The sequence below is a fragment of the Chelonoidis abingdonii genome, chromosome 9 (assembly GCF_003597395.2).
Source record: "Chelonoidis abingdonii isolate Lonesome George chromosome 9, CheloAbing_2.0, whole genome shotgun sequence".
NCBI lineage: Eukaryota > Metazoa > Chordata > Testudines > Testudinidae > Chelonoidis > Chelonoidis abingdonii.
In genome coordinates, this window is record NC_133777.1 from 50,293,210 (window position 1) to 50,306,194 (window position 12,985).

General features: G+C 38.8%; 1 protein-coding gene across 6 annotated transcripts in view; it reads left to right on the forward strand.

Annotated features, from left to right (window-relative positions):
• Positions 1-12,985, forward strand: part of NRG4 (neuregulin 4) — a 52,160-nt gene that overhangs the window by 6,819 nt on the left and 32,356 nt on the right. For 2 of the 6 annotated variants that reach the window (XM_075069534.1, XM_032763074.2), the window contains exons 2-4: positions 8,992-9,085; positions 11,040-11,114; positions 12,351-12,416. In XM_075069534.1, coding sequence (XP_074925635.1) covers positions 12,407-12,416 — 10 coding nt within the window. In that variant the 5' untranslated portion in view covers positions 8,992-9,085; positions 11,040-11,114; positions 12,351-12,406. Of the gene's footprint in view, positions 1-1,195; positions 1,279-8,991; positions 9,086-10,736; positions 10,847-11,039; positions 11,115-12,350; positions 12,417-12,985 lie in introns of those variants that run through there. The other 4 variants (XM_032763073.2, XM_032763077.2, XM_075069535.1 and 1 more) reach the window with 4 other exon arrangements.

Here is a 12,985-nt window from a genome sequence, read left to right on the forward strand (position 1 = left end):
CAGGAAGATCAAATTCTTCACTCAGACTGGAAATGTTCTTCATCTGTTGGCCTGATTACTTGATTGTAATCCTTTGGGAAAATCAGAGCTATGAATGTGGAATCACAGAAATCTTCTGCTAGATGGCCGCATATCCATTAGTGGAAATAGTTTAAAGATTTGGAGAGAGTAAAGATACCATTCCAGTCTCTTTCCCTTTTACCAGTCATTTTAGGATTTTCTTTGTCCTACATGGATACAGTATTTTATTGGGATAGAATCAAAAGGTATTTGTGCCATATTTACATGCATCTGTGGAAGGGAACCAAGTCTTTTGTCATCTTTAGAAAACAATATATTAAAGGCTTTATGAACATCTCCATTCACAAGTTTAACCCTATGAAACCATGGAATTGAAATCTTGGTTTTGACAAGCATATGGAGGCTACTTTTGACCTTCTTGGTATTTGCTCGTACTTGCATATGTGTTGTGGCTACTGCATCTTTTAAGAGAGTTTCAGAACTCCACAGTTTGGCAGGTCCTCTTGATAACACATTTTTCATAAAAATGAAATAGTCTTAACATCCCATCCCTAGTTCTTGACTGTTGGGATCTTGAATTTTTATTTAAATCACACAGCTTCTTTGCTAGTATTTTCTGGAAGCCTTCTGATATTCTGGGCTGAGCTCAGTTGTGCACCTGGGATGTTAAGAGGGTTATTGGTTATTACCTTGACATGACAAAACCTTTAAGTAGTCCTTAAGATTGTTTCTGGCAATTGGTAAAAAATAAGAAGGGCCAATCCATATCAGTCAAGAGGTGATCTAAATGGATCAAAATGCTGTGTTGAGATATGCTTTGTGCTTGCTGAAGCTACTGTACAAAAAGCAGAACTGAAATCCCTTTCTGCTGCAAAAACATAATGAATGTCTGTTCATTATGTGACAATTGTTGAAATATGCAGAACTGCTATCTGGAATTTGATTTCTTTATAAAGCATCATTCTCTTGATAATACCTTCAGGTCATATTGGTAGCTTCACCTGGAAAAGTATTGTTTGTCACTTTTTAATTAGTTATACTCCTGAGCCCTCCTTCTGATTATTGCCACTGCTAGCAGGTCACACAGTGTAGAGACTTCCCCCGCTGCCCCAAGCATATGGACTCTGCAGATCCTGATTGAACCTCCTCTATTTCAGAGATTTGAAAGATGTGCTCTGAGTTAGAAGAACTGAGGGAGCCACCAACGTGTTGTGACCATGAAAAAGGGTCATGCAATCCTAGAATGCATCCAGCAAGGTACTTCCAGTAGAGATAGGGATGCGTTATTACCATTGACAAAGCACTGGTGAGAATTCATCTGGAATACTGGGTGCAGTTCTGGTCTCCCATGTTTAAGAAAGATTAATTCAAACTGGAACAAGCACAGAGAAGGGCTACTTGGATGATTAGAGAAACAGAAAACCTTCCTTACAAGAGGAGACTTAAGGAGCTTGTCTTCTTTAGCCTAACAAAACAAAGCATATGGGGAGATATGACTGTTCTCTATCAATACATCAGAAGGATAAACACCAAGGGAGGGAGAGAAGTTATTTAAGTTAGGGGTCAATTTTGGTATAAAAACAAATGGATATAAACTAGACATCGATAAATTTATGCTTGGAATTAAGTGAAGGTTTCTAACCATCAGAGGAGTAAAGTTCTGTAACAGCTTTCCAAGGGGAGTGTGTGTATGTGTGTGGGGGAGCCAAAATACTTAATATGGTTTAAGACTGAGCTTGATGAGTTTACAAAATGGATGGTATGATGAGATTGCCTACAATGGCATATGGCCCATCTGCAGGGGGAGAGATAGCTCAGTGGTTTGAGCATTGACCTACCAAACCATGGGTTGTGAGCTCAATCCTTGAGGGGGGCATTAGGGATCTGGGGCAAAAAAAAAAAATGGTCAGGGACAGTACTTGGTCCTGCTAGTGAAAATGGGAGTGGACTCAATGACCTTTCAAGGTCCCAACATAGAATTCTTTCCTAGGTATCTGGCTGGTGGGTCTCATGCTCAGGCAGTAGTTGGTTGCCATATTTGGTGTCAGGAGGGAATTCCCCCCCAGATCAGAGAGGTGTGGTGGGGCATGTTTCACCTTTGTCTGCACCACAGGGCACAGCTCACTGGCTGGTTTGAACTACAGTATATGGTAGATTCTATGTTGCTGGAAGTTTTTGAATCAAGATTTGAGGATTTCAGTAACTCAGCTGGAGGTTACGGGCCTATTACAGGAGTAGGTGGGTGAGGTTCCGTAGCCTGCAATGTGCAGGAAGTCAGACTAGATTATCATGATGGTCCCATCTGACCTTCGTGTCTGAGAGACTCATCTGATCACTTTTTGCCTTTTCTTCCCAGTATAAAGGCAAGCAGGGGGACCTGATCAAGAAGGTTCCTCTTTCTTGTACATAGATTGATTCCCTGATGGTGCAACTTCTAGAGGTTCTTGTTGTGTCAGGGACTTAGCTGTTGCTTGTCCTTTCTCTTGGATGTTAAGACATTCATTGGCGGTCTGCTGATGGTCCTTCCACCATAAAAGTCAAGAATTCAGTTTTGGGACAGGTACGAGCAACACAGGTATATGCAGGTATACGGAGGTACATGCAGTAGTATCACCATCTGCGAGCCAAGGTGATCATTGAGGCATAATCACTAGGTCTGTTCAAGACTAAAGTAAATTAACTCTTGCGCCCTAATCCAGCAAATTACTCATGTGGGCAATTTTCTGCAGGCACATTGAGCTGTACTGAGATCTGTGTGTGTTTGAGTAAGAGAGAGATCAGCAAAATAAAACAGTGGTTAAATACAGAATGAAGATAAGTGCATTGAAAGAATTTCTTTAGAAGAACAAGTTTAGAGTAAAAATCTTTATGAAAAGTAGTTATTATGCATGCACTGCCGTCACTTGTAAACATAGGATGCCTGCCACTTACTTTTTAAAAGTATAAATGACACCTTACAAGTTACCAGTATGAAAATGTCTGCTTTAAAAATTTAGCCATTGTTCTTAGTTACAGGAATGCAAAATCAATAGTTATAAAATGTCTGTCGTGTTTTGTCAACTTGGTAGAGGCAAGAACTAAAGTTTTTCATATTTCCACCTGCAAAAATACTGCCACGCCAAAAATAACTTCTTCAACCCAAAAGATATTTGCATTCCCACACACCCTCACACAAATACTCAAACATTTCTGATATGTAGACCAGCTTGTTTATTATAACCTACAAAACCTCATACTTGTTGTATGACTAAAATGTATTTGTACTCACATCGATCATCTTCAGTGCCTTCTGATTTACCTTTAATTGTGAGATTCATTTCTTCCATCTTTGTTGTAAGTCTAGACTTAATCCAGGTCAAAAGTTATTGCTCTGTCAGAAACAACAGCACATGTATAAACTGCCACATCTGTCAGATTGTCTTGGTAGCTGTCTTCAATGCTCAGTGCTAGGTCTTTCTATATAGAACAGTGCATCTTTGAATATTGTATCTGTGCTCTTCACTAGCTCTTCATTTGTGGATTATGTTTTTCTTAGTTCTTCTTTTGGCAGAATAGCTGCTTCTCTTTGGGCCAATTGGCCAGGCACGGTGCCTACTGATATGGTGATGGACAATATATAAATAAGATATTCTTTTCATATTCCACCCTAGCAGCGAAGTAATCATTTGCTCCACAGTAGCAGCTGAGAGTTGTGATAGGGCAGAGAAACATATTCAAAACCACCACCAAGTCATCTATCCACTGCCAAATTATTTTAATTTCACCAAAACCATGTCAGATGCTAGATCCTATCTACAAATTGTTGCAATAAATATCAGTCAGGTATCTGCATGGCACATGTCCATTTGCTGAATTATTTCAGCAATATTCCAAACATTTAGCTGTTCCTCTGCACTCTTGCCGTGTCAGTTCCATGTGCCTGTACCTCCCCAATATGATTTCTTTGGCAACATTTTCCTTTTATTCAATTTACAATTCAATGTCACTGATATTGGATCCAGCCACATGTAACTTTATAACTTGCTGGTTCCCTCTCCCACCAAATATGGCTGACATATGAAGAAGGAGAAGGGATGGGGAGTGAAAAATATCCCATCAGGCCTTGTTCTTCTCTAAAGACTACATTCACAGTTGGTAGCGCAACTGAGAAGAAGGCTGGATTATGGCTTTAAGACATAGCCTCATGGCAGGCAGTTCTCAATGGCATTTGTGCATGTGGTAGGTACTTTGCCTCTGGAAGTGCTGGGGGAAAGGACAAAACATCCATTGCTTAATCCTGTTACAGACAAGTGTATGCTACCCCCTCTCTGCTGTCCAATGCTCAGGGGAACAGAGACTGAGCACTGGCCTCACATCATTCCTTCTTCTTTGGGGAGTCTAAAACTAACTGATCATCCTGGGCTTCTGGCCAATGTAATTTAGGTTAAGTTTCTATGTGTGGGGTGAAAAAGGAAGAAATACTGATAAATTGATTTTTAAAAGGCATATGTCTGAAGATGCTTAGATGTTTGGAACATGAGACTAAGACCTGGGGAGATGGATTAGTAAGCAAAATGCAGGTACAGCAAAGTAAATAAAACTATCACATGGCTATGCATATACATAAATACATTTCACTTGTATGTTAACTGCCTTATATATGAGATTGTTGCTTACTTTACGTAAATTATAAGAGCAATAAAATGGAAGAAATTATTTGTTATTAATATAGCTGTCATGAGCATTTCTATAGGAGTTCAGCATGGATTAATGTGAGGAAGCATTTAAATGCTTTATCCCTTAGACCAAGAATTTTAGATGTCCTTCATATACAATAAGTTAGTATTCCAAAGGTTAAAAAGAACAGTGGGACAAATTCTGCAGCCCCTACTTGGGTCATAATCTCACGCCCATTGAGGAAGATGGCAAAACTCCTATTAAATTCAATCCTACTTTCTTGACCATCAGCCATAACTCAGACTAAACTCCTATTGACCTCAATGGGAGTTTTGTCTTAAGTAAAGACTAAAGGATTTGCCACAGAGACAATATATTCCCTAAAAGTTTTACAGTTGTCACTTGTACTGTCTGAACCCAGGTTTTCAGAAGTGATAATAATCTGCTGCCAAAGAAAAATGCCTTAAATGCTATAGGGCATTATCTGCAGGAGAAGAGAACCCTTTCTAGTAAAACCAGACTGAAATCAGTTCATGTGATCTTGAGGGTGGAGGAGGAGGAATTACAAATGATGGCCATTGATGGGTTACTGTTGCAAACATATTCAAGTAGAGTGAAGCCTCCCCTCCCCCCCTTTAAAAAAAGTTTTCAGAAAACTATAGTAAAAACATAAACCAAGTTGTATATACAAAAATACACCATCACAAAACATTTGAGACTTCGTTAATTACCCGGCTCTAGGAAAGAACACCTTAGCATGAGTAAGAGGGGAAGCCAAAGGGTAACCAGTGTCAGCTCTTTAATTTTGGGGGCAGTTCTATGCTGAGGTGTAGCTTGTGTAGATAAAAGCAGCCTAGGGGTTCTTTCTGTGAAGGTTCTTCAGGGTTTTCATTGGTGAAGGAAGAGGGAGCAATACCACTTTTTCATCCAAACCCCCTTCTTGATCCTCTTCCTGCACTCAGATCATGAAACTTACAATAAGGATTCTGTACAGAATGAGTGACACCTTTTCAGAAGCATCTCACTTCCTGCGGCTGGGAACTGCTGGATGTCTGAATCTTCTGCTGACAGAAGCAGAAATGATATGGCTCACTGGCAGGGCAATCTGGCTGCAGAGGCTTTCCTGGCTGTTGCAGTGGCCTGTAAGATCTTCTTTATGGGTAGTTAGTTCTATGTATCATTTTTGCATATTCCTTAACTTTTGTAAAAAGACCGCCAAGTCTCACCACTGGCTCTCTCTTCTGTGCCACATCAAATACAGCTTCTGGTTCTTACCTTTAAGGCCTTTCACAATTTAGCTCTGCCCAACTTATCCATTCTTATATCTTATCACACTCTTCCTGTCCCTTCCACTCAACCAACATTGCCAGCTTCCATTGCTCATTTTTTTCACAAGCACCTCCATGTTCTCCTCCATGCTGCTTCTTATGCACAGAACACTATAGAATCATAGGACTGGAAGGGACCTTGAGAGGTCATCTAGTCTAGTCCCCTGCACTCATTTCCATTTAGGCCACAAATCTGCCCACTTTCAAATACTTTGAGACCTATTTTACTGTAATGCCTATAGAAAACTGCTAATTTATAACTGGTAAGTGAATGAACAGTAGAGGACTTATACAAAAAAGATACAATATTGTATCTTAAATTTACTGTTTAAAATTAGTTCATTCAAAACCACCTAACTGTGTGTATATCTGGCCTAAGAACCTGAGTTTATGTATTAATGTTTCTTTTGTCTCACTTGATTCAAATTGATTTTTACAATCACTTGTGTCTTTTAAATAGATAAGACATTTTTGGGAAAACGGACCATCTTTTACTTTGTTTTTTTACAATATACAAACAGGTGATTGGATTAAATACAAGGACAACATGGTGAAATTCTGTAGGAGGTCAGACTAGATGATCTAATAGTATGTTCTGGCCTTAAAAATCTATGAATACATAGCATGGTATGGTTCCAATTCTGAGTGGCGCCTCTAGATACTACCATAATAAAAATAACAGCAAGTATTCGAAAACTCATACTAGAAAAGTTATTTCAGTAATTTATCTATCATCTTTAGGGACTTTTGTGGAGATTGTTTTTAAAAAGTGTGTGGTGAGCAAAGCAACACAAAAATATGGAATATATGTGGTGTTGCAGTTAATTTAATTCCTTTTTAAAAATCTGCCTGCACATGCAAGTTCTCCAATTTCCCGTCCTCTTGGGATGAAGCAAGTCACAGATGTACAGAATAGCTGGCAATTTAATAATTTAAAAATATAAATTTAAGCTCAAGTACACAGGAAATTAGTAGTATAAAAGATTGTTAGTAAGCATGCAGGGGGTAATGCAAACAAGATCATTTAGAGACAGATCATAGTGCTCTGAGCAAAGGGCTCCTCCCAACCTTCAGTCACAGAAAGAGGCATTCTCATATATGGGGTGCAGTCGCAACTGTAGGCTTCTCTGTTATGCAGCTTTGTGGATTAGTGGATCCAACCTGTGCAGAAACTTACTGGCTTTTCCCAAACCATAGCCCCAACAAATCCACCCTGTACTCCAGAGCAGAGAACTGTTGCAGAGTGCACAGTGGGCCCACCCACAGGAATGATCACCCACCATGAAGCAAAAACCCAGCTTTCCACTCTGTTTAGGGCCTTGTGCTTCTGCATAAGAGAATATATACACATTCAATATATACCTCACAGACTCCAGTTCTGCAAAGCTTTTATGCACATGCTTAAGTCCCACTGACTTAAATGTGTACATACTTTGTGGAATTAAGGCTATTGTTATTAACAGATCTAATTAAATTTGATGGATTACAGAATTCCAAACAATATAGCTGAGATTAAAGACATATCAAATGGAACCTTCAGATAACAGAAGAGGCAAAAATATAAGTATAGCATTATGTTCTGCTGACATTAGAATTTTTTAATCTACGTGCTGTAGTCTGTCAAACAATATTTATTGTCTTCAGAACTGGTATCATGATAAGATACAGAAAAAGCATCAGAGTAGAATTGATTGAGATAGAATCCTGTATAGATTTTGTCTATTTAGGGTTGAATATATGAATACCTGTCTGAAATTTTCTCTATTGAGATACCAAGTAAAGTGATACCATCTAGCAATCTGGGTCCTGTCATTTCTAAATTGAAAGATTATTTCCAATATTATGTAACAAAATGTTTCTCTCAGCTTGTCCCTTATTGACAGAGATTTTTGTGACTTTCAGGATTCCATTTTCAAAAATGAAAATGTACAGTTAAGTATACATATTTGCTGGCCTATAGGTCTCAAGTTTGTGTGAGCCGTTACAATTGCATGTCTAAAGTAGGCATTGCACATGCAGGTAGCTAGTTATACATATAAGTGGTCATTTATGCATGCAAAGAACTGATTTGTGTGCAGAATGCCGGCAATGACTTATGCAAATTACATGCAAGATGGTATATGAGAGTTTTTGAAAATCAAGTCCTCAGACTAGTAATATGTTCCTTAGACAAATAAGAAGCATAAGCACTAGGGGCTAGATTCACAGAGAGACTTAGATGCAGCGATGCTCAGACTTGCACCACCTAAATTGCAGATGTCTAGAAAAATCACAAAGCCTGGGTCAAGTGCTCAGGCTTCCTGTACAATGGGAGTTTGGCACATAAGTCTGGACTGGAGGGAGGCAACTATCTCTGCTTGGAGTTCTCAGCGGTGAACCCTCTCTTAGAATTAGGTGCCTACAGTGTGTCTTGGAAAAAGGGAGGGGGAGCTGGATCATAACTTTTAGCCCAGTTAGGGTACTCACTTGAGATGATGAGAGTCTCCCCCCCCCCTCCATTCAAGTGTCCCCTGGACACTAATTTCTAGGGGCTCTAATTTCAGTTTTGATCCAATTCAGAAACATATGGAATAGTACCTTCTTATTTTAAAACAGAAAGTGGAGTCAGAAGCTGATGTACACCTGGGCAAAATTCATCCCTGATGTAACCCTAACAACTTCAACAGTATTACACCAGGGATGTATTGGGCTCTCTAAGTTTAATGGAGGTAAGATAAAAGTTACAGGTCATAAAGTGAACTAGTTGAAATTTGTGTGTAGGAGGGTGTGTGAATCCATTTCCCACCAATTAGTTGTAGCATTAAGATATATTGTATTTGGTAGAATGGAAAAAATAAAACAGATGGGAAATATGTTTTGGTAAAGAAGTAACACTTTTCATAAAGGTTTCAATTAGGGTGGGGTCAGAGAGTTTAAACCATATGCTTAAAGTTGGTATTATCAACAATCATGTAAGTGTTGAAATAAATTAATATTTTCCTCTTAGCTGAATAAAGTTACTTTTGGTAAAGAGGCTTCTTCCATGGCATGAATCCTCACTTGCTTCCAGGATCCAAAGCTTAAAGAAGAAAAAGCCTGAGGTAAGTTACTATTTTGTTACAAAAAGAACAGGAGTACTTGTGACACCTTAGAGACTAACAAATTTATTTGAGCATAAGCTTTTGTGGGCTACCGGCCGACTTCAACGGATGGGCTGGTGTAGCCCACGAAAGCTTATGCTCAAATGAATTTGTTAGTCTCTAAAGTGCCACAAGTACTCCTATTCTTTTTGCGGATACAGACTAACATGGCTGCTACTCTGAAACCTGTTTTGTTACAGTGGCTGGTGCATGGAGATAGTTATTTTAAACTTGTTGCTTTGTGCTGGAAATAAGAATTATGATAGAATAAGACTAGATAGAGGTTTGTTGGACTGATTCCCCACTGTCTCACACCCTGTCTAGTCATTTACACCTGTGTAATTTGAATGTAAAACTACAAGCAAATCAAAATTCTTCATTCATTTTAGTTTACACCTAGTTTGCACAGATGTAATTGACTACACAGGGACCAGGCACTGGAAATTCAGTTTCTGATATGTTGGACTGGTATATAGCTTTGATAGGGGCAGTGGGGAAATTTGTTATAACAGAGTTAACCGGGTTCAATTATGTATTGGATGTCTAAAAAGTAATGGATTATGGGACAAAATGTAGCAGATTGGAGAAAGCTAATTTGCCTGAGATTAAGTGGGGCATTTTTTGTTCCATGTTTATATAAAGACCAGATATATCTTAAAGAACAAATGTTTTCAATACATACAAACATCTGGATAAGATCTTCTTTTAAACCAGGAGTGGCCAACCTGTGGCTCTGGAGCCACATGCGGCTGTTCAGAAGTTAATATGCGGCTCCTTGTATAGGCACCGACTCGAGGGCTGGAGCTACAGGTACCAACTTTCCAATGTGCTGGGGGGTGCTCACTGCTCAACCCCTGGCTCTGCACAGGCCCTGCCCCCACTCTACCCCTTCCTACCCCATCCCTGAGCCTGTTGTGCCCTCGCTCCTCCCCCTCCCTCCCAAAGCCTCCTGCATGCCACAAAACAGCTGATCGGGAGGTGCGGGGAGGAAGGGGGAGGCGTTGGTTGGTGGGGCTGCTGGTGGGTGGGAGGCGCTTGGAGCAGTGGATGGGGGAAGCTGATGGAGGGCTGCTGACTTATTACTGTGGCTCTTTGGCAATGTACATTGGTTAATTCTGGCTCCTTCTCAGGCTCAGGTTGGCTACCCCTGCTTTAAACAATACTTAGGCAAGCTATCACAGTAAAGAGGAGGTTGCAGCTAATTAAACCTGGTGAAGCAGTTAGTGTAACGTTAGGTCATGTATCTTATTTAAACTGATTGGGAATGAGAGCTCTTAGGTATTTCACAGTAGTGGAACATTTTAAAAAGAGGAACGCTGTCGTTTATGGGATAAAAATTAAAAGTTTTCTGATTTGCTTAAATTTATCTTGTAACCAGATACTTGGCTGCAATGTATTCTTTTTATGTTGCAATTTGGACACTGCTTTGGAATTCAGCCAAATATCACCTACAATACAGCACTTGTTTATAATCAAGGATCTGCTAGGATTACAGTTGTGAAAATGTGAGAAATCTTTTGTGAGCACAGAGGGGCGTTTCCCCGGGCCATACTTGGCCTCTGTGCACACCTTTGTCTTTTTCTCAACCTCACCCACATTGCACTATGCACACACATAAATCTTCAGCTTTTTAACAGCAGGTATACAATGCAAACCTTGGGTTCTGCTGAACATACCACATCTCCAAGATAATGTGTTTGCTGTAAACATTTTAGTTTTGAGGTAAGTTATTTTTGAGATTTTTTTGTTTGTTTTGTGCCATGTATTACTTTTAACTCTATTTTGTTATGTACACTTACAGTGGATAAAGTTGTATGTATGTGTGAGAGCCAAAGAGGAGGACTTCCTTTTGGGTGGAGACTTTGTATTACATCTTTGTAATGTAGGGAGTTGCCATTTTAGATTTCTCTTGTAGGGTCAGGACACTTAAAGGAGTAAAGAAGTGATTTAAGTTCCTGTGAGGAACAGAATTATCTACTTACATTATACAGTAAGTACAAATCTTTTTAATCTTTTGAAACAAGCTTCTATATAAACTTGTTTTGTACAACTAGAGAGGTTCAGGCAGAAGCATTTCTTTCTAGTAATGCTTCTAAATTCTTTGTTTTGCTATTTAACTGGAAAAAAATCTTTTAAATGCTGGGAGGAAGGAAGTACCTTGGATGGATGATGCAAAGAGGAGTAAACACTGCATACTCTTTAAAGGTGATGTAGTGGCTATTGTCCTCTGGTGGCATTGTGATCTTACTGGTGGTGGTACTTCTCCATATTTCTCCTAACCTGTGGCTATATGCTGCCACAATTAATTTATTCTTGCATGTTCTATTTTTAGTGGTTTACTATACAGTATGATATGTGAATTAAAGCAAAATAAATTCAGAAATAGGAAACTATTCTGCCATACCAGACCAGTCCAATTCAACGATGCATCCTTTCTGACAATGGCCACAACTAGATGTTTTAGAATAAGGTACAGGAAATCCTACAGTGGACAATTATGGAATAAACTTCCCAAAAGGGAAGTTTTTTTCCTAGCTGTCTCTAGTAGTGGTTGGTTTGTGTCTTGATGTAGAAGAATTTATATCCCTTATAAAAAATTATCCTCTGTAATCCATGTATAACTAATACTTTTTTGAATGTTATTAAACTCACAGCTTCTAATTTAATTTTACAATCAGACAAAATAGAAAACAAACAAACAACAAAACCAAAAATTGTGAGACAGTAAGTTTCACATACTAGTAAATTGCAAAAATGAGGCCCAATCCTGCAGCAAAACTTAATTTGACTTCAGAATCATGACTGGCTTTTTTATGTGCACTGGAATTTATAAAGCGACAGAGTTTAATTAGATATCAGTGTAGGTAATAGTGTAGATTTTCTAAAAGCATTAAGCACTGTAAATCCTGAATTACTACATTCTCTTCCAGGAGGAATTCCTCTGCAGAACTATTTTTCAATGTTTTCATTATTCAAACAAGTCTTAAGGTGTATCTGCTTTATCAGTAGCACTATCCCATAAAGGTTTATGGAATTTGACTCTATGTATGAATGTTTGCCATTAGTTTTAAAATTAATTGAGTTTACATATAGTATAACAGAATATTTTTATCTACAGTAGACAAACTTCTTAGTTTGCAACATAAGTGAAAGTACATTCATATAGTTATTTACTCAGGCAAAATACAATAGGATTAAAATGCTAAATTTAAATTTTTGTCTTTAGGTGCTGTTTTAGAAAACTAGCCTCTAACCAAGAATAAAAATTATTGTCAGAATAATATGCGAACAGGTAATTTCTTGTAAGTTTATTTTTACTCAGATGTTTATTTATAGTTCACTATAGTTGCACTGATTACAACAGCTGGTGCTGGATTGTTGTGGCTTCTCCTGAGAGCCAACTCTACTCCTGGGGAAACGGACCAGAGCTTTCAATTTTTGTAAGGAGGGTTTGCATTGGCCAGTCTTAATACCTTTCAGAAGTTCTGAGATTGGCTGGCATATGGCCCAGGGCTACTTATAAAAGGAGACAGGACAAAGCAGATCCTTTCTAATCTGCCACCTGACAGTTTTGAGTTCTTTTTCTTTTTTATTCATGATTGCAACTTTAGGGTAATGTTTGCTGGGTAAAGAGTAATTAGTTTAGCCTCTGGATTGGGGACAAATATATGTGTAGGAAGGACGTTTCTATGGGGTTAGGTGGTGTTGAGGATTTTTGTTCCCCCAACACATAGGGCATTCTGGCCCAGATTTTCAAATGGGTACAGATAGAAGTGTGCATACAATTTACCATGTGTCTGACCAGAATATGCACACACAGGGCCCAGTGCATGATCACAAGGCTATTTGGATATGTGCACA